This window comes from Sardina pilchardus, chromosome 14 (assembly GCF_963854185.1).
Source record: "Sardina pilchardus chromosome 14, fSarPil1.1, whole genome shotgun sequence".
In the NCBI taxonomy this organism is placed as follows: Eukaryota; Metazoa; Chordata; class Actinopteri; order Clupeiformes; family Clupeidae; genus Sardina; species Sardina pilchardus.
In genome coordinates this window covers 33,802,337-33,824,174 of record NC_085007.1, presented here as the reverse complement: position 1 = coordinate 33,824,174, position 21,838 = coordinate 33,802,337, and the positions used below count along the sequence as shown (strand labels likewise).

Genomic DNA, 21,838 nt, shown 5'->3' with positions numbered 1-21,838 from the left:
ATTGTGGCACACATGATTTGATGTAAAATAATTATTTCTTAATGTGGGATTTATTTCCTTCTAAATAAATGCACTTGTATTAAAGGTTGGATTTTACGCATTTTTTAAATTGTGGTCCTATATTATTTGGAAAAAAAAATGAATTTATTAGAAGCTAAAGAACACATCTTAACCAGGGGTGCCAATAATTATGGAGGGCACTGTAGGTACAGTCATTAACACATTTCAGACTCTTTTTTTGCTTATAAGTATGCTCACAAAGTCGAAGAGGATATTGTATGCTGATAGAACACAACAGACAAAACATAACAAAACATAGAAAACAAACAAAATAGACAATGTAACACAAAGGACATATCAGGTTGACTATGCAGGTTGCATTTATCACACAATGTGATATTTCTGGATATATGTTATGTAGGGCTGGGCAACGATTAACATTTTTAATCGTGATCAATCGCATAATTTCCCTGATTAATCATGATTAATCGCATTATTATACGCAAACTCAATAAGGAATTCAAAAGTAATATATAGCACATTTTTATTTTAAATGTGCTGCCATATGAACGCAAGTGCCATAGCATTTTTTCTGCAAACATTTAACATCAGCATTTTGTTTATACAATAGCAGTTAAATAAATGATTTAGTGTAAATCTCAACTTACACAATGTAACCAAAACAAATACAAAGTTAAAGCTTATTGTACACACACTTTTTTGGTAAAACCTTTACTGTAACAGTGCGTGTAAATATTTTCATAATACTTGTTGTAATGAGCCTAGCCTGGTATAATGTCAAAATTATTTTTTATTTAGGCCTATAGGGGTGGGTGATATGGGCAAACAATAATATCTCGATATTTTTTTGTGATTTTGACGATAACGATAATTAGTCGATATCCTTTAAAAAAATGTTTTTTAAAAGTTTGAGCTGTTACTTACAGCTCATTATTTCTGAGTAGCAGCAACATTACTATTATAATCAATTACCAACCTGTGACTTTTTAACCAAATCAACCAATGCATTGTCACTCTATGACACATTTGTAATTCTGCCCCCACTTGTGTGTGTGGTAATGATGAAGTCTAACCAGCTACATTAGAATAAATGGATATAGGGCTAACCAATTTCCCAAGGGAAACTCTGATGCTGAAATTCTTTTCAAACTTTTACTGTAAAACTAAGCAGAACAACAGAATACATTTCAGTTATTTCCTTCAATGTTTTGTTAGAGTGCAGTCACGTAAGCTATCATTCCAAGTTACAGAATAGAAACTAGTGCGTTAGCTTATGGCTAATGTCTATGAGAAATTCCATAGAAATGCTAACGATTAGCATAATCGATAAAATTAGATATTTAGAGTGAACTTCAGTCCATTTACAGCTTGGGCTACATAGGAGGATGTCTTTGTTTACAACTGAATATTAAAATACTCAAGGCTAATGTTTTCTTTCCATACAACAATGTTACCGTGTGGAAAAACAACTGTTTAACTTATCAATGCCACTTGAACAAAGTAGCCGCAAAACCAGCGCAAAACATGAACATTAGGCATGCGTGTGACAACGTGCACCGTGAACATGTGACTTGCTCTTGCACTGCTGCAGCCAGTGGCTTCTCTCACTTCTGTTGCACATCTCCTGATTTCGTGAATGTAGGCTATGGAATTTCAATGCATGATGACGAGACACCTGTGACCAGCCTGTGAGCAACAGACTTTTACAGTATAAAATAAATAGTAAAAACTGTGTTAATGCGCGATAAAATAATTATCGGCGTTAATTGATTGATGATTTAACGTGATATTAACGCGTTAACGTGCCCAGCCCTAATGTTATGTAGTTTTTCCTTTGAAAAGTGTAACATATAGATAACTTTAAACTAAAAGAGCAGGTATTAATCTTTTCCAAGGCGCTGTAATTGGTTCACCAAGTTCTTTTTCCCATTTGCATCTATGTATGTTGGGAAAGGGGGAGCTTAATGATAAAAGAGTATGACAAATGTATGTAATCAATTTTGGTAGTCTCGATGACAGTTTCAAACAATCATCTATTGATGTTCTTGATTCGATCTGAAACTCCTTTACATGTTTTCGTATATAATCCCTGATTTGCAAATATTGAAAAAAATTGTTATTTCCTAATTCAAATTTCTGCTATAGTTGCGAAAATGAGGTAAAGACACCTTATATAGATCTCCAACATATTTAATACCCTTCTGACTCCAGACAGAGAATGCTCCGCCCATTCTGGAAGGGGTAAAAGTGGGATTTCTATCTATAGACAATGCTGAAGAAATAGGTTTAAGCCTGAAATGGGATCTGATTTGTTTCCAGATACGGATCATGTTGTCAATAATAGGATTGTAGGTAGTCATATTCTAATGTTAATTTCTTCCAAACGTATAGTGTAAAGGCAATTTTGCACTGCATTACAGTACATTACATTTACCTGATGCTTTTCAGCCAAAGCGACTTACAACATAGTAATCATTTTAAGCTTTAAGCTTTTTAAAGCAAATTTAAATCTACAAACCAAACTAATTTTCTTTCCATACCTCAGCATATTCATCTGAAGCCAGATACATTTTCAGCCAACATGGGCTTACTAAATATAGGTGCACTCTCACTCATTACTAAATTCTTTGCAATCAATCATTTTATCAGTGAAAAAAAAAAATGGAATTTCTGTTTTGTGCTGAAACCGGTCCCCCAAATGCAGCGTTTCTCAAACTGTGGCGTGCCTTACTGGCGCGCAGAGACATGCCAGGCATGCTGACGTGAAAAACAGGAGAGGTTTTTTTTTTTTTTTATCTGTAGCCTATGCCTTCCTTTATTGCTAATTACGAGCATGCACCTCCACAGACCCTTATATCATTGATCAGATGAAAATGTTAGTCTGTCCTGGAACCATATAGTCTGAAAAAAAATAATGATCGACTTCAGAATTTTAATTGTAGCGGAATAAAACAAATGTTCATGTTCGACAAGACAAGCGCAGTGGATTTGAAGGCTATCCCTCTGTCCAACGACACAATTGCTAGATGCATAGTTGACATGTCTCACGATCTTGAAGAACTGCTTGACAAACTCAAACACTCACATTTTGCCTTGCAAGTGGACGGCAGTAAAAAGATTGTTTATTTGTTGCTTATGTCCGCTTTGTTAATTCTTTGACACTGAACAAAGATATTCTATTCTGCGAGTATGTCAAAAGTAGAGCTACTGCTGAGGAGCTATTCAACATTCTTAACAATTACCTGACAGATCATGACATCAAACGGGTAAACTGTGTGGAACTTCGCTTGGATGGCGCAAAGACGATAGCAGGGAAAAGAAATGGCCAGCAAACCCTAATAAAGAGGGTAGCGCCCGATGCACAATGGACGCACAGTTTCATTCATAGGGAAGCGCTTGCGTCAAGGCAGCTTAGTACCGACCTGAGATTTTTTATAAGATTTTGAACGAGGTTGTGAGAGTGGTGAACTTCATTTAGAACACAATGGTAGCTTAGTCCCTTTTTCTTTATTTTTGGAAATCAGCCTTTTTTGAGGCAAGGATTGACACCTTGACTGATATTATTTGTCATTGATCTAGATTTTTATTTTCTCTATTTTTTAACTGATATTTATCTGTAGCCTAACTATTATTTGTTACTGATGTATATTTAGAATTTGACGTCATCAATAAATTTGACCATTTAAGCTTGACCTACTAGCCTACTTTCTTAGAGCAATGAGGGACAGGTGGGGCTCGAAAATGCCCCCTTGATCAAAGTGGGGTATGAAAGAAAAAGTTTGAGAACCACTGCCCAAATGATAGTTTCCTCTACTCAACTAGACAGGGCAAATAATTGTAAATGGTGATTTTAATATCCATGTCAATAAGACGACCGATGCAAAAGCCAGTAAGTTCCTTAATGTTTTGGACAGTTTAGCGCTAAAGCAGCATGTTACGGGTCCACCCACAATCTTGGCAACACCCTCAATCTGGTGATCTGGAGGGATAGAAGTCACTGACTTACAGTAAACTCCTCCCTTGAGATCTGAACCTAAAACCCTTTAAAAAAAAAACAAATTCACACATTACACGGTCATAAGAATATTGGGTTCACAGATTTAATCTATCTGGCAGCTTCCTTTGCTGCTGCGGCCTTGGAGTATCCTCTGTAACCGAGGAGGGAGTAGTATCATTGGAACCTTCTTGCTCAACTCTCAGTTGATTCCAGGACATTTTCAGTTGGTCTTATTGCACTTTCTAACTTGAGAAGAGACACTTTTTAAATGGGAAAATTACCAGAAATCTTAGTCACTTGTAAGCATGTTGCTAGCAGGCGAGAAGCTAATGGTCTAATCCGATTCAATGATCTATGCTTGGCTGAAGCTAAAAGTTGTATCGTCAGACTCACCGAATGGCTGGATGAACGGGAAAAAGGTAAATATCGATTGTTTTGCTCGAGGGGAGGTGGAAATGAGCTTATTTCCAAAAATGGCGGAATATCCCTTTAATACCTATCCTTGACTATTTTAAGTGGGTATACTGAGATGGTAATGCTTTTTAAGTGGGTATACCGCGTAGTCCCGCGTATCACGCAGACTACACCACTGGTAGGAAGTGTCTGGTAGAACGTTTCTGCTGTTTCATCGAGCTGCAGTCCAATATCTGTACTGTACAGCGCCATGTTAGCTAAGCTGCTAACATACAAATCTAGCTGCTACCAGTCAGGAAGGGAGTCACCCGCTGCACATAAACCTAAGAGGAATATCCCATCCTTGTTGTCAAAATTGTTGTGTATCTACAAAGTAACTGCAATATACAACGATAGGTATCTTTGGATATTCCTCTTTTTATTACTAACCAGGTAACACACATTACACAGCAGCAACGCAGGCACTGAAAATGAAACTCATAAAGACCTCTCGCTTGGTCTCTTCTCAAGGGCGCGACCTAGAGTGATGCTCTAACATTTATACCACAGTGGCATCCAATGAACACAAAAGGTCAAGGGTCACACATGAAATACAACACATGAAATGAAGTAAAATACATTATAAAGTTTATCTCCATACACTACAGCAACCTTGACAGGGACAACAAGGAGGCAGACATTCCCAGCTGTACTCCCAATTGCATTACCCTATCCCCCCCCATAGTAGGGCTGTTGGAACGAATTTCGGTATTCGAATATAATTCGAATTTGTAAAAAATTAATACTATTCGAATGTTAAAATCATAATTCGAATGTGTTTTTTTCTTTTTTACGTGTTGACTATATTTAGCGAACGACAGCTTTAGGTGCTGCTGAGAGCGCCCTCCTCCTTTTCTCGGCGCTTTGGCCAAGTGTTTATTGTTGCTATGTTACCAAAACCGTCTGACAGTAAGGCCAGCACGTCTTTTTGGAATGTTTACCTAATGCTAGTTAGCTAACTAGCCAACTAGCCAACGAGCTAACTGAAATGGCAGCAGTCGTTCAGCAGTCAGCTTCAGACAACCTGGGACCAAGACACATCTACCTTTCACACTGCGAAATCCCCCTCAGCCTGTTATTTCTGTAACATGTATGTAATGTTTCTCAGTCAGAAAAGGGCTATAATTTACTTAGCAAGACAGCTATCACGTAAAACAAGTCAACTACGATGTCATAGTGGCAGTGTCATAGGCTTAGCCAGTTTTTACAGTGCGAGTAGATAGGAAAATAGTAAATATTAATAAGTCAAAATTGACCATTAAATATTCGAATATTATTCAAATGTACACAAATTATAATGAATGAAATTCGAATGTGATAACAGAGGAAGATTGACAGCCCTACCCCATAGTGTCTATGTATTGCAAATGTATATATACCATGATACACAGCCTTATACTACTGCCCTTTATTCTATTCTTACTGTTCTGTATTCTTAGTCTTTTTATGTTTTAATTGTTGAGTATTGTTCTATGAGTCAATTCCTTCCCTGACTCCAAAAACCCTCCCTAGGACATTTTTTATATACCCTTTTTTAAAGTTTTGAGAAGCTGATTTTCAAATACCTGCAAATACCTGTTCACTTGCTTCCACATAAAACCTGTAGTGGAGAAGTTCTAAATGACCTTGCAGACCCATAAACTATGCTCCCTGTATAGACGCAGAACTACAGAGCACTCTGCTCCCCGATTTGTTTTTTTGAAAATACATTTACAATATCCAAAGTCTTGAAACATCCATTTCTTAAACTAATGTGTTGAATAAGACAGCTTGTTATCAAAGGTGAGTTAAAGGAATTTCCTTTACCACTTTAATGTTACATGTGCCCATCTGTGCATCATGACCCTTTGCTTCACATGGATGAAGAAACCATCAAAGAGACCTGATGCAACTTTCTGCAGGAGACGATCGCTCTTTGTTTACATCTGGAAGTCTGAACCACGCTTGCAATTTATATATTTAAATATAGCCTATACATGTATAAATATACACGCTAAACCTGTCGGGGAAGCTCTGCAGAGAAAATGCAAGCATAAAACGAGCGAAAACAAACAACGAAACCGAAACCAGAGATGAAATCGCCAATCCTGCATAGTTCCTCTTTAATGTAACATTAAACTCACCAATATTGTTGAATCCATGAATGTTCTGTCCACTTTTCTCTCCAATGTGAATATGCTCCAGTGTTCGTTCACTAGTGTTGGTGAGGTTAAGCTGTACTGCCACCATGCCATTTCCATAGATGGAAGGCTGTCGAGAGAAATAGTACTGGGCAGCCAGACCTTTCCCAGTCATTCGATGGAGGAGTTCATGGGGCTTCATAGGAACAAAGGCCTGGGAGGTCATCTGAGGAATCACAGGTAGTTTGGTTTTAACATGAACATCCTCCAGACAGGACATAAACTGCTGGGCACATCTAATTCAGGGTGACCAGATGTCCCGAAAAATTCGAGACAGTCCCAAAATACAAGCACTTGTCCCGAATCCCAAATCCTGCCCTAACTGTCCCCAAAATGATAGCCTACTATAGCAGAGTCTGGAGATATGTTAGTTATTGTCTGATACATGAAAAAACTATTAATTCATGGTGGTTGGCTGCTCATTGCCTGCAGCAGTCCTATGTGTTTAGAAAAAAATGATTGTGTAGTAAAGCCTACTCACTTGAATTGATAATAAGCTAATTTTCATTCATTGTTAACATGGAGGCTCAGAGCACAAACTAAAAAGCACAAACGAGTGTGCAACTTGCAGTCGTGAGGAGAGGGAAAGTGCAGGCAGCAACGAGAAGTTGGTCAGATAAAATGAACGTAGCTAATGTCTGGGTTACACAAGCTTACACACTTCTTCATGCATAGGCAGCACCTGCTGGAGCAAGGATGAGGAAATATTTAATAAGTAAATTTTCCCAGTTATGAGCCTCATCATTGCGGTATTGTACAGACCACCTAAACCATAAAATATATTTATTCCTGAACTTTCAACTGTTCTTACTACTTTGAATGCAATGTCTCCTAATGTCATCCTGATGGGGGACCTATAATTACTATTCTCTGCGAGCGCATCCTTCATTTCTCCAGTGCAAATGTACGTTCTCTAGATAGGAGATGATATTGCGCCCTAACGGGCGTGTCAGTGAAGAGAAGAGGTGTGGTCCGGCGCAAAGCTCGCCAGTCGCTAATATATGGATGCAGAAAGTAAGTGCGCCACTGACCATGAAAAACCTAGTCGGGAATCATTTGCGCATAGCTGAAAGGCTATTTTATGAGCGCATGAGGCTTGGGGATATGGAGGAGTGCACAATGCATGCACACACCCTACTTCTTTCATCAGCAGGAGCGCGCAGCCCAAATATAATTAAATAATATTTGTCCGTTTCTCGGTTTTAGGTTTGTGTATTGGTCAGCAAAAAGTAGCCTACAAAGCATAACAACATCCACATGCAATAATACAACAACAACGTCTAACAGTGACCTGCTCATTTAGACAACATAACACAGCCCTATGGCTAAGTTACCTTTAGTTTTGTTCTAGCGTACCTTTAATGTCTGGCATTAAACAGCTGTAGCGTTCTGACAATTGTCAACTGTTATTGCTCATCTGGAATAACTCCTCTAACTGCCTCCATCCTCCATCCTTTCTGTTTTGTTTGTTTAAAATAACTTGCGATATCCATGTAGGCTATTGAGTTAGTGAATTAGCTTCACATTGTGTGCTGATAGCCGAGTAAAAGAAAACAAGTAGTGGCGCGCCTGCGTGCGTAATCTCTCCTGTTCAAACGAAATGTGTGCGTGTGGATATAGCTCTGCATTAAGTTAATTTTGATAACATGTTGACTGACTTTTACTTAAAATAGAAAATTGTAAATAGCCTGATGGCAGGCAGCTAATGGGATGCTGTGCATATTGGGAGGGTACGGTATGGCATGTCAATTTGGTGTGAATACACATACACACGCAAGGGAAATGTAATAATGATAATGATCAATAGTGAGAACTGGCTTCTGGCTACTGCTGCTATTTAAGTCATAAGCCCCGAGAGACCGTAGGCTAGTGCCTAAAACCCCCCTTAGCTGTTCTAAAATCAGTGTAAACTACGGACTTCGAGTGGCTTATTGCTTTTCTAAAACGGTAACTTTACGTCGATAGCAAGATTTCATGAAACAGAGGCAGCAACGAAAAATTTAATCATTCTTCCGCCAAGAAATATTTCCTCCATATGAATGGTTGCCATGCAACATCGAGACGCAGCTACTTTAACTTTTGTGCAAGTTGTGGTAGGGCATTAACGAAATGCGGTCAAGGTGTATGTTGGTGTTGGATTTTATAACAGCATCGAACGCGATTCAACCAATCATCATCAAGGTCCGGAACTACTCGTGTTAGTAAAAAATATTCACACATCATGTACATTATTTTCACAATTTTCCAGCATAAAATTTGGGAAGGCTTAGCCTCCATTACGCGCTGCCCATGCCTCACGCACGAATAAATCGGTCTCTTCTGGAGTAGACGCCAAGGTAAATCCGCCATGATAATACCAACAGGCCATGGAACAATGCACCAGGCTTTTAAAGGGAATGAGAGTGTGAAATCTAATTGGTTTATTGCTTGCTACGCCCAAAAGACCACGACTAATTAACTAAATTAAGACAACCTCTTTTCACTGTGCGCCGAGCGCAATGTTCTGTTTTCACGGCATCATTATAACCTTTCGCGCTCGGAACGCCCCCAAAGAAACTTGCGCGATTGACTTGCGACAATGCCCATTTGATCCTGAGAATAGGGCCCAATATGTTAACTGCCCAACCCTCAACAAAGGACATATTTTAGATCTGGCCTGTTGCTCTGGTATCAAGCCTGGCAATATCAATACTGCTGAACTACCCATCTCTGATCACAAAGCTGTACTGTTTGACACCTATCTGCCTGTCATAAAGTCCAAGGTTCAGCGTGTGATGTCATATCACAACCTCCAAAAAGGTGGAACCAGAGGAACTCACTTCTCTAATTGCCACTTATCCCTCACCTGCTTTTAATACTTCATTGGGGGATTTAGTTGACCACTATAATGACTGCTTGTCTACAACACTTGACAGAGTTGCTCCTATAAAGACACAAACTGTTTCATTTGTGCACCTTGGTTTACATTTACTATATGGACGACACTACGGCACTTTTGAAACAGGGTTTATGTATTATTCAGAACTCAATTCCACTGATGCAAGAGCTTCTTGACAGTGATGATGAACACTGTGAGAGCAATTATCTAAACCGTCTACATAATCTTGATAAGCAACCCTTGTAATGTCAACTCGGAAACGTTCATTTAGCACTAGCACTAAAATGCTAACCTGTTAACGCTATAATCTAGCGTTATTCTCATTAGTAGCTGACTGATGTGACGTCACGCTCTGCTTCTCCGTCCTTTCGGCTGGAGTGCCCAGAGTACGCTCTGGACGCTCTGAGAGTGTGATGCTCTGAATAAACGAATGAAAATTCCATCCACGCTCCGAATTTACGAAGGGTTAAAAAGAGTGTGCTCAGTGTGCTGGGAGTGGCAATTTACGAACGCACCCAAAGACATGTACTCTGAACACTTCAGTATAACGCATCAGTATAAAAATGCTGTCTGTGTTTTGTAAAGATCATACTATGCAAAGATAATCAGTGAAGGACAATTAAACACCAGGACTCTCTTTTCCACTGTTAATGGTCTTCTTAAGCCACCTGATAACATCACCCATCAGGAACTCTCTGATGAATGCTGCTCAACCTTCCTGAACTTTTTTAACACCACAATTGAGGCAATCCATCAGCAATTAGAATGTTCAATTACTCAGTTGAAACAACCATGCTCACTGAGCACTCTGGGATCATCTTACAACAATGAACTCTGAATTCAGTCTCCCTGCTGAAAATACCATCTGTGGCCTCATCAAAAAGTGAAATTCCTCCACCTGTCAGCTGGACCCTCTTCCAACAAGCCTGGTCAAGAGCTACCTGCCATCCATTGCTCCGATGATTACATCAATACTTAGCACCTCTCTTCTCTCTGGCACAGCCTTTAAAACTGCTATTGTCAGACCAACACTGAAAAAATCTGGATTGGATTCTAACAACTTCAACAACTACAGGCCTATATCCAACTTGCCTTTTCTCTCCAAAGTGCTTGAGAAAATAGTGGCGACTCAACTCCAGGATCACCTGAAGGACAATGATCTCTTTGAGCCATTCCAATCTGGATTTTGTCCTATGCACAGTACTGAAATGGTTTACTGATTACTAATGATCTCCTCTGTGCAGCTGATGATGGACTTATTTCCATTCTGATTCTCCTTGATCTCGGTGCTACCTTTGATACCATCCCTCACCATGTTCTGCTGGAGAGTTTAGCTAATATCGGAGTGCGTGTCAGTGCTTACCAGTGGTTCACCTCCTATCTCTCTGGAAGGACACAGTGCGTGCAAATGCAAGTCTGTAAGTCTGAGTATAGTATAGTAAGTAAGTATATACTTTTTTGATTCCATGAGGGAAATTCAGTCTCTGCATTTATCCCAATTTGTGAATTAGTGAACACACACACAGCACGCAGTGAATACACAGTGAGGTGAAGTACACACTAACCCAGAGCAGTGATCTGCCTGCCCAACCAGCGGCTCTCGGGGAGCAGTGAGGGGTTAGGTGCCTTGCTCAAGGGCACTTCAGCCGTGGACTGGTCGGACCGGCAACCCTCCTGTTACAAGCTCGAAGCCCTAACCAGTAGGCCACGACTGCCCCCAAGAGTACTGCTGACAAGAGGGGTGTCCCAGGGGTCTGTGTTAGGCCCTCTGTCTTTCATCAACTACCTCCTCCCACTTGGCACTATCCTCAGGCAACATGGTGTTCAATTTCACTGCTATGCTAATGACACCCAGTTCTACTTTTCAGTGAAACCTACTGCCACTCTTCCGCCAGCTGCACTTATTGCCTACCTCCATGACATCAACTTATGGATGAATAGCAGTAAGACTGAGCTGCTAGTGGTTGGCTCCAAATTAGCTCTTGCTAAGATGGAATCTATCACCTAGAGATGCACCGATCGGCTGCTGACCGGAATCGGCCGATTTTCACGTGATCGGCCATGACCGGCGACCGGCCGGTCAGTCTGAGACATGCCAATTTTATGCCGGTCAAAATGCACTCGCACGTATTGGTAACAACATCACACTGAGTTTGCAAAGTTTGATGAAGCTAGCAAAGGCCAACAGTCAGGGCTAGATATAGCGCTAAAACTGAGTTTTTCTTTGCAGCAAACACTGCTTTGCCATATTGCATGGAATTTACTAAGCTCACTTCAGGATACAGCGCTCATCAAAGCTCGTCCTTGCCGCTAATTGCGTGTTGTCATTTTCCAACATCTCAGTCTATGTAGCACATGTACACCAAGCTTTCCAGTTATCAGTATTCTGAAGATATTTACAGTTGGATATTGGATGTCAGAAGAAAAAAAAATAGTGTTCCTACAGTGCATTTCTATTAGTATGTGTGAAATGAATGTCCCACACTGGGAATACTGCAGCTGAAGAAGACTTGAAGAAGAATCTGTCTATTCACATTTTCCTACCAGCCATTGATAAGTTGATTACATTTCTATATGAACATGTTGTATTAAAGAAAATATAGGCTAGATAATAACTCTTTGTTTGTGCTGTAAAGTGGTTAGAAGGAATTAAATCGGAATCGGCCAAAATCGGTATCGGTAGGTCAAATTCGATGAAAAATCGGAAATCGGAATCGGCCGAAAAATTGCAATCGGTGCATCTCTACTTTCACCATTTGTGTAGATGGCAGCACCATCCCTTGCTCCAAACAGCTCAAAAGCTTTGGTGTCATACTGGACAATACAATCTCATTCAGTGCACACATAAACAATATATCTATAAGTGCCTTTTTCCATCTAAGGAACATTACACGGCTTTACCCTGCGCTCACCCAGCAGAGTGCAGAAGTCCTAGTCAATGCGTATGTGACATCCCAAATACGCTACTCCACTGGCTCGAACTCATCCAGAATTCTGCAGCAAGGATTATAACATGCTCCAAATCCACTAACCATGTAACACTATTGCTTATGCAACTACACTGGCTTCCAGTTACCTTCAGAATTCATTTCAAGGCTCTGCTCCTGGCATACAAGTCCCTACACCACAATTCCCCCCCCTACCTAACCTCACTGACCTCCTGGAAGCTTACACTCCTGCCCATTCACTGAAATCCTCCTCAGCAGGCCTGCTGCATGTCCCTAACGTGAACCTCAGCACCCTGGGAGAGAGGGCTTTCAGCTACATCACCCCCAAGCTGTGGAATTCACTGCCAGACTGCATCAGACACTCTGACTCAATTACTGACATAGAGACCCTATGCAACTTTTTCATAGTCATAAAATCGCTTAGAAATCGTTGTTTTGCTTGACTGACCAGTTTTATCGAAAACAGTAATATTTCCTCCCGCCCCCAGTGTCCCTATCCGCGACGCATAAAGAACAAGAAGAACCACACTTGCAATTTATATAGCCTATATATGTATAAATATACACGCTAAAGCTGTCGGGGAAGCTCTGCAGAGAAATATGCAAGCATAAAACGAAAATGAAAAATGAAACCGAAACTTAAAGGGATAATCGAAACTTAAAGGGTAGTGAGTAGAGGGTCCCTAAAGCCAAACCGAAGTATCCCCACGTCTTTATGTGGTCGGATAGAGAGTCGAGAATGAATTTAATCGAGTCAGTACCTTTCCGGAAAAATGTTAGTAAAGTGTTGTTGAAGCGTTGCGCAGCTGCCGCAGCGACATTTCCAGAAGGTACTGACTCGATTCAATTCATTCTGGACTCTCTATCCGACCACATAAAGACGTGGGGATACTTCCGTTTGGCTTTAGGGACCCTCTACTCACTACCACGTAAGTGTAGTGTTGTTTGGAACAGTAGAAGAGGTATAAAAATAGCGTTTTGTAGTGGCGAAAGGACTTGCCCCGGTCACTTACAGGCTAACGAGTTTTGGCTAAAAACGGTGAACTCGAACTTTCTCAAAATACATCCGAATGACTTGATTTTGGTGTCAACTCAACGTATGTACTCCCAATAGTCCGGATTATCCCTTTAAGATGAAATCGCCAATCCTGCATAGTTTCTCTTTAAAAGTAGACTGGCAACGTATTTCTTCAAGAAAGCTTATGGACTGACTGACTGACTTTTATTTCTATTTTTATTGTTTATTCTTATGAGATGATTTTAACTTTAAAGGGATATTCCGCCATTTTTGGAAATACGCTCATTTTCCACCTTCCCTCGAGCAAAACAATCGATATTTACCTTGTTCCCGTTCATCCAGCCATTCTGTGAGTCTGGCGATACAACTTTTAGCTTCAGCCTAGCATAGATCATTGAATCGGATTAGACCATTAGCTTCTCGCCTGCTAGCTTCATGTTTAAAAGTGACTAAGATTTCTGGTAATTTTCCCATTTAAAACGTGTCTCCTCTCAAGTTAGAAAGTGCAATAAGACCAACTGAAAATGAAACCTGGCGTTTTTCTAGGCTGATTTGACATGGAACTACACTCTCATCTGGCGTAATAATCAAGGCAACTTGCAGCTACTGGCACTACTACTGCTTGTTGTCTATGGGGACTATTTTCAGATGCTGAGTACGATATCACTGTGCCTATGGTACGTTTGCAAGTTGCCTTGATTAGTACGCCAGATGAGAGTGTAGTTCCATGTCAAATCAGCCTAGAAAAACGCCAGGTTTCATTTTCAGTTGGTCTTATTGCACTTTCTAACTTGAGAGGAGACACGTTTTAATTGGGAAAATTACCAGAAATCTTAGTCACTTTTAAACATGAAGCTAGCAGGCGAGAAGCTAATGGTCTAATCCAATTTAATGATCTATGCTAGGCTGAAGCTAAAAGTTGTATCGCCAGACTCACAGAATGGCTGGATGAACGGGAACAAGGTAAATATCGATTGTTTTGCTCGAGGGGAGGTGGAAAATGAGCGTATTTCCAAAAATGGCGGAATATCCCTTTAACAACCTTGTGAAGTGACCTAGGGTGTCATGAAAGGCGCTTTCAATAAAATGTTTTATTATTTATTAATAAATAATTTCGGCCTATTAGCTTTACTAGTGTTATTGAGAGGCCTGATTAACGTGCACTAGCCTGGCTAGCACCTACCACTTCTCAATGAGACGTGGTCTGGCAACCAAACGTTCATTTTCTTATATTTGAAAAAATGCCCAGATCCGTTCATTGGGCGCCACGGATGTCTATCAAATGCGTCTGTGCATAGCTCATCATCATCTTGCTTTCCCCCCTGTTCTGTGATTGGTCCCCTATCTGAGGCAAAAATTAGGGCGGTAGTTTCCAGGCTGCCTTAGCAGCGTGAATCAAATCGCGCGCAAGGCAGCATGGGAACACCCGGGCTAAACGTGTACTATTAAAGCGCTATGAGTAGGCTAGTTTACCAAATGACGGACAGAAGATGATTTTAATGAAAAAGTATATTTGTTTGTGAAAAAATGGTAAATCAAAACATATAAATAGCACTACTGTGGCTGATTGTCTCTGTAGTTCTCATGTGGGCCTAGGCTGCACTGACTGCACTGTATGGTAGACAGGAGATACTTTAACATCAATGTCATGGCAGAGTGACCTGCACTTCGGACACCCTAAAAAGCCTCGAATGGAAGAAGACTACTTCAGATTTTAGTTGGATTATTTAGCCTATGTAATATCATGGACTATATTTTGAGTTATACTTCAATATATGGTAACTGTGCATAAAGGGCCCTTGCATATTAGGGCATAAGAACATTGATTGGAGACTGGATGGTAAAATGCAAGAGGAGATTGCATGAGTTCATGAGAACAAGCAGGCAGGTAGGCAAATAGGTGATCTGGCTCAAATAGTAAGGAACACACTGTAGGTGTAACAGATGAAACATCCACCAAATCATCATAACAATGGGCACTCTGACCTGTACGGTAGAAGGGGAACTGGAGAGAGAGAGCCCATCCAAATCTGACAGCAAGCTTGGAGAGAGCACACAGGACTTTGTGGATATCCGTGGATCAGGGGAGACTATAAAAAAATCACACAATAATTTGAATGTAGGTGACGCATTTAAACATCATAAATTACATCCTAACTCAAACTCAAAAGTTGTACAGTAGGTTAGCCACTGGTTCAACTCACAGTCATCCAGATCCAACAACGTGATCTCAGGCTTTGTTTTTTGCACCACCTAAAGGCAAAAGGGGGAGCAGTAAATGAAAGCCAAATTAAACAGGTTTTTTTACAGCGGTAAAACTAAACAAAAAAGTTACAGTATTGACAAAAACACAAGAGGGTGATTATACATTTATTAAAAGGGCCAATTTTGCCCTTTTTTTTCCAAATAATGTTCTCCTATCCCAAGTGTGGAGTGATAATTAAGCAAAATTGTTGCAGGAGAGGGATATGACCGTCTGGATTGAGATGAAGATTGCACAAACACACAGACAAATGTCCCACCCTTGGGCTGCTTCTAAATCATAATTATAAGGAGGTAATCTCAGGGGTGATAGTAAAAAAAAATCCTGAGCCTGATCTTTTTTCCCCTGGGAGGCCCCTTAGCCACGATATAAGCCCTGATCAACGTAATTGTCAAGCGGGATCCAGGGTGGGCTCTTCTGGGCAGTGGCGTAACAAGGCAGGTGCGGGCCCCGGTGCGGCATGGCCAAGTGGGTCCTATCTCGAATAGAATTCATCGTGTTAACTCAGGATGTATTAGCTCTGTTAGGCCTACATGCAATACACATTAAGGGTGACTTCAATTCTCTATGCAAAGGACCTCTGGAAACGAAGTAGTTTAGTAATTACAGATACATAATGAAAAACACATGACTACATAGGATCCATTACATGTGAAAACATTCAAAAAATATATATTAATAGTCTGCAGGTCAGTGTAATCTAATATTACTGCATTAACATCAACTCGCATGGAATTATGGGAACACTCAATGCGCTGAAACCTCTTCAACCCTCTGCTGAAACTGCAAGCGTGGATTGCTTGCTTATAAACTCGCACTGCGCAGAAACTAAACTTAAATTAGCCTAACTTATTCAACCGTGCAGAAACAAAATAAAATCATTAATATGCATACAATACCCAATAGCCTATGTGTGAATCAGGCCGTGAGCCTTTCGTTGTGCAAAATCCTCAACGATGTTCCCAATATTTAATGCTCTGGCTCTCATATTTTCAATGGACAGGATAGCTAACCCACTGAGCCTCTCCTGCCCCATGCTGCTCCTTAGGTAAGTCTTAATAAGTTTGAGTTTGGAAAAAGATCGCTTAGCTGTTGTCACAGTCACAGGCAATGTCAGAAACAACAGAGTAGTAGGCTACACACTTCCCCGAATGTGGATGTTACGCTGTCGTAAATAATCTACCACCAGCAGCATTTTGGCAAGTTGAAAAATAGATGTTAGTGTTAGTTCCCCTTGCTCCTTACGCTCCTGCCGCTTCTTGCACCCGCTCTTGTGTTTGAAGGGCATTTTGCACGGAATGATGACTGAAATGTGCAGCCGCACTATCCATTCAAAAAAATCGCAAAAAAAATTACTCAGCCTACCCAGAAATCCTTGCTGTATCTCAGTAGAAAAAAAGATACTCTGGCGCAACAGTATGATGCCAAGGAAAGATGGTAATTTGATTTAGCCGTTTTTATTTGATAGTTTGATTCTTAATGGTGAAGTTCTAAAAAAAATTAAAAAGGCAGGGTGGGGGTAGCGACGGGCCCCGGGAGGTCACGGGCCCTAGTGCGACTGTACCTGCTGCACCTCCTATAGTTACGCCACTGCTTCTGGGAGAACATTTTGATAACTTATGTGGATATGCAGTGCCTATAGAAAGTAATCATATCCTTTACCTTTTTGTCTTACAGCCTGAAATCAAAACCCATTTTCTAAAAAAATCTTTTCCAGTTTTATTTACAAATTTAGCTGTACAATATCAAAATAATGAAAAAAAAGTCAACAGTTCTGAAAATTAATAAAAAATTAAAAACTAGAATAACAGGGTTGGAAAAGTCATCATACCCCTGACTTAATACTTTGTAGAGCTTCCTTTTGCTTTCATTACAGCCATCAATTTTCCATGCAGAATTGTTCAAATTCAGTCAAATTCTGTAGGGAGCGATGATGGACTGCTCTCTTCAAATCAATCCACAGATTTTCTATAGGATTTAAGTCAGGGCTCTGACTTTGCCACTCAAGGATATTCACCATCCTATCCTTAAGCTTTGTTCTTTTGGCAGTAAGTTTAGGATCATTGTCGTGTTGGAAGGCGAATGACCTGCCCATCTTCAGCTGTCTAGGAGAGGGACGCAGGTTTTCCTTAAAATTTGGGTGTACATGGCAGCATCCATTTTCCCTTCTATTCAGACCAATTGCCCAGTCTCCGCTGAGGAGAAACATCCCCAAAACATTATGTTGCCCCCACCATGCTTCACAGTAGGTATGGTGTGTCATCTTCTATGCGTCATTGCTTTCACGGCTGTGAATGTTTTATTTGGATCAAATGCTCTTGTCGAGGAGTGGGTGTCCATTGAGCGCATTGCGCACGAGAGAGAGGGAGAGCGAGAGAAAGCGGGTCAAGGACAAGGGGCTTACTTCTAGACTGGTAAAGTTGCACGTACTGTATAGTCTACAATGAAAACTTGCAAAAGAACTTTCACCCGAGCAGTGTCAGAAGCATCAGTGCAACCTAGATTATTTTTCAGTCACACTCCAACATTTTGGTCACAATCTGGAGCTGTGTTTTCACATTGCCTGCATCCTCGTTTTAAAATCGGACAAGTAGGCTAGACTTAGAATTGTATCCATGCTTTTGTCTGTGGCCTCATCAATGTTGAGTGAAAACATGTTATTCTTAAACTTGTCAGACATTTCTTTTAAATTCTGGTGAGATGCCGTGTGTTTGCTCGCATGCTGCCTCGAGACGCAGGTGCGTAAAGGGAGAGTTTATCATCCGCTAATTTCTGACACAAAGTAACAAGTGGATGAGCGAATGTGAACGATAGATCATAGGGCCTACTACTCGGCGATGAAGGAGCACAAGCGAATCAGCCACGCGATCGGTCATAGAGGGTCGGCTGTGGCTGTTGGGCCTCTAAGATCTTGGGAATTGTCAGATCACGCAAACGGAAATCCGGCGTGGTGCCGGAGCGCTATCACCCCTGTAATCATGCTTTTCTCTGTAATATACTCATGTCAAGCACCCCACTTCCTACCTTGGGTTTAGCCTTGCTCCTCTTTTCCTGGTTCCCTCCAGAATCAGAGTCAGAGTGAGATGTGCTTTCATCACTGGAACTTGAAGAACTGTCTTCTGGGGAGAGTGTTGGGGAGGAAACACCAACCTTGGCACAATCAGGTTCTTCATCTGAGTCACTGAGGGAGAGCACATCTACGTTGTTTATCATGACAGACACCCATTCATTGGAGAAAGCCTGCATGCAAAGACAACTCTGAATTTTATGTGAGCAGAATAAACTAGGGGAATATGAAGTCAGATCTCACATAACATAGTGAGGTAACTTGTCATAGTGAGTCAATATGCCAGAGAGATGGAAGAAGTATTTTTTACCTTCTGAGAGAATTTTTTTAGTATATTAAAAAATCTGTGATCAATACCTTCCTTTGTTTTTTGTTTTTGTTTTTTTCTTCTGCTGAAGTTTCTTCTTCTTACTGGAATCTGAGTGTGAATGACTGGAACTCTGTTCCGATTCTTCACTACCGCTACCACTCTGGCTGGAGGTCTCCTCCTCACTCTCAGTCTCACTGGTAGAAGCTAAAAAAAGCAACCACAAAAGACGACACACAAAACACCCAGAGAGAAGCATTATGAAGATTTGTGGCAGTGTTTGGAATCAACTTTAGACATCTTTACATCCTTACCAATTATGTGTAGCTTTTGCAGTTCCTTAAACCTTTTGAGAAGCTACCCCCTTTCCATGCATTCGTACTGCACACAACTAGGGGTGATCGTACTTCCATTGACCGCAGTTCATCAACTATTAAAGGAGAATTCCGGTGTGAAATTGACCGTAACTGTACCGAAACATTTTGCAGAGTACTTACACGTGTTGAAGAGGCTCCTTCATGCACCCCCTAGGATTCCGAACTCCGCCGTTTTCCGCCTAGCTTGCAGTAGGCTTGAATCTATTAGATTGGGCATCATGTACCCTATGCAGCTAAATCGCTATTTTTAAACCATTAAAACGGTTCCAAGTAACTCCACACTGTATTGGTAGACTTCTGAGGGTCCTGACATCTATAACGAGATACTGAGAACTTTGGAAATGCACAGGAAGTTTATTTAAAAAGACTGTTTACAAGCAGTACCTTCATAGAATCTCTCCGCTGGGCGCCATCTTGTAATCAAGTCGCGATAAGCCAACTGACAAGCACGAACGAACAGGAAGGACAGGGGAACATATTTATTTAGACTTATCGCGACTTCACCACAAGATGGTGCCCACGGAAAAATTCTATGAAGGTACTGCTTGAATAAACAGTATTTTTTAATAAACTTCCTGTGCACTTCCAAAGTTCTAAGTATCTCGTTTTAAATGTCAGGACCCTCAGAAGTCTACCAATACAGTGTGGAGTTACTTTTTAATGGTTTAAAAATAGCGATTTAGCTGCAAAGGGTACATGATGCCCAATCTAATAGATTCAAGCCTATTGCAAGCTCGGCGGAAAACGGCGGAGTTCGGAATCCTAGGCGGTGCGCGAAGGAGCCTCTTCAACACGTGTAAGTCCTCTGCAAAATGTTTCGGTACAGTTAAGGTCAATTTCACACCGGAATTCTCCTTTAACTAATAACTATTTTTCTCCATGAAAATAAGACATCTATCTATATATTTGTTGGTCAATCATTATAGCCAACTTAATCAAGGCAGCAGTTGTGGCATTTTTTCAAATTGGACTAAAGGTAAGGTTATGCTTATTTCTTTCATGCTTGAAGCAGTAGGTTCAACAGTGGAGCTTGAGGTTGCTGTGTTAAATTTAGTGTGTGATCGTGACACAATACATAATCGATCATTATCAGTTTATAACAGGAGTGGAGTCTACTGACTCGCACAGGACATTTACATGTAGCCTGTTCCGTTTTAATTTCTTAGCATTTGTTGTGATTATACGCATAATCAAATGACACTCATGTTAACTTGAAACAGGAATGATGTGATGTCCACAAGCACGAATTTCAAAAGACAAATTAGAACAAACTGTTCTGTTAAAATAGTTTGAAAGATTGCAGATAGTTCTATGATATGTATGTATTCAATCTACGTTTCCATAGACAGCTAGTAGGCTACACCATAGGCCATCGAGAATAAAACACATAACAGCTGCAAACCAGCATTGACAACCATGAGGATCTAATGGAAACCAATATTTAGTCACCTTTTTGCTTCCTATTGCAAAAAACAACTTTTACACAAGTGGTTGGCATCTCTCAGTCAATATTTGATATTAAAATTAAAATTGTGAAGCTATTTTAAAATTGCTATCTCTGTTGTAGGCTTTTTGACACAATTACTTATTTCATTACACATAGGGTGGCTCACAAACTCTCTCCTCGATGCTCGGTCCCACTGATCTATAACAAACACTGGATAGACTTTCCCATTGTTGCCGCCCCATCATTCTTTATCTAGATCAGTGAGGACGAGGATCAAGGAAGGAAAGGAGGGTGTATAAAAGACCAAATGAGAGGCACCCATAGGCTTATCAATCCATCCTCACTGTAAAGGAGGCTGTGGGTTGCTGACAGTAGCTATGGGTCTTGCAACTTCACATTAATTGTTTTATCCACTGCTAATATATATGCTAAACACAATGTTGCTGTTATCCAAAGTATTCAGAATACGTAGGTTTAAAAGTAACCTACCCAACACTGAGTTTGCTGCAGTAGGTCTACTGTGATATTGGATAGGTAGTCTGTAGTGATCAAGGTGACTGGTGGGAGAATGCTGTCTTATTGGAGAGGAGTGTTTTCATTCATATGCAACATTCAAATGACTGTCACATCTTGTTTGTGAATATCTCATGTTGAAATCACAAATGTATGTCGATACATTTGACTGCTGCTATATTTCACTTTCATTCTTAATCACTTGGATTGGTAAGCACTTTTTTAGTAACTATTGGCTATTTTTGCAAAACTCTAAACACAAATAACAAAACCTTTCACCAAATTATCAAAACATTGTAGTTCTCTTGCTAAAGCGAACACAGCTTGATTAACTCTCCACACCTTTGTAAAAATGGTGTTTCTGTATCA

General features: G+C 40.4%; 1 protein-coding gene across 1 annotated transcript in view; it reads right to left on the bottom strand.

The window, feature by feature from the left end:
• Nucleotides 1–21,838, bottom strand: part of ap3b1a (adaptor related protein complex 3 subunit beta 1a) — a 90,140-nt gene that overhangs the window by 8,481 nt on the left and 59,821 nt on the right. The window contains exons 19-23 of the mRNA XM_062554609.1: nt 19,183–19,339; nt 18,783–18,939; nt 15,700–15,748; nt 15,482–15,585; nt 6,595–6,817 (exon numbers count right to left, since the gene is read on the bottom strand). Coding sequence (XP_062410593.1) covers nt 6,595–6,817; nt 15,482–15,585; nt 15,700–15,748; nt 18,783–18,939; nt 19,183–19,339 — 690 coding nt within the window. The remainder of the gene's footprint in view (nt 1–6,594; nt 6,818–15,481; nt 15,586–15,699; nt 15,749–18,782; nt 18,940–19,182; nt 19,340–21,838) is intronic.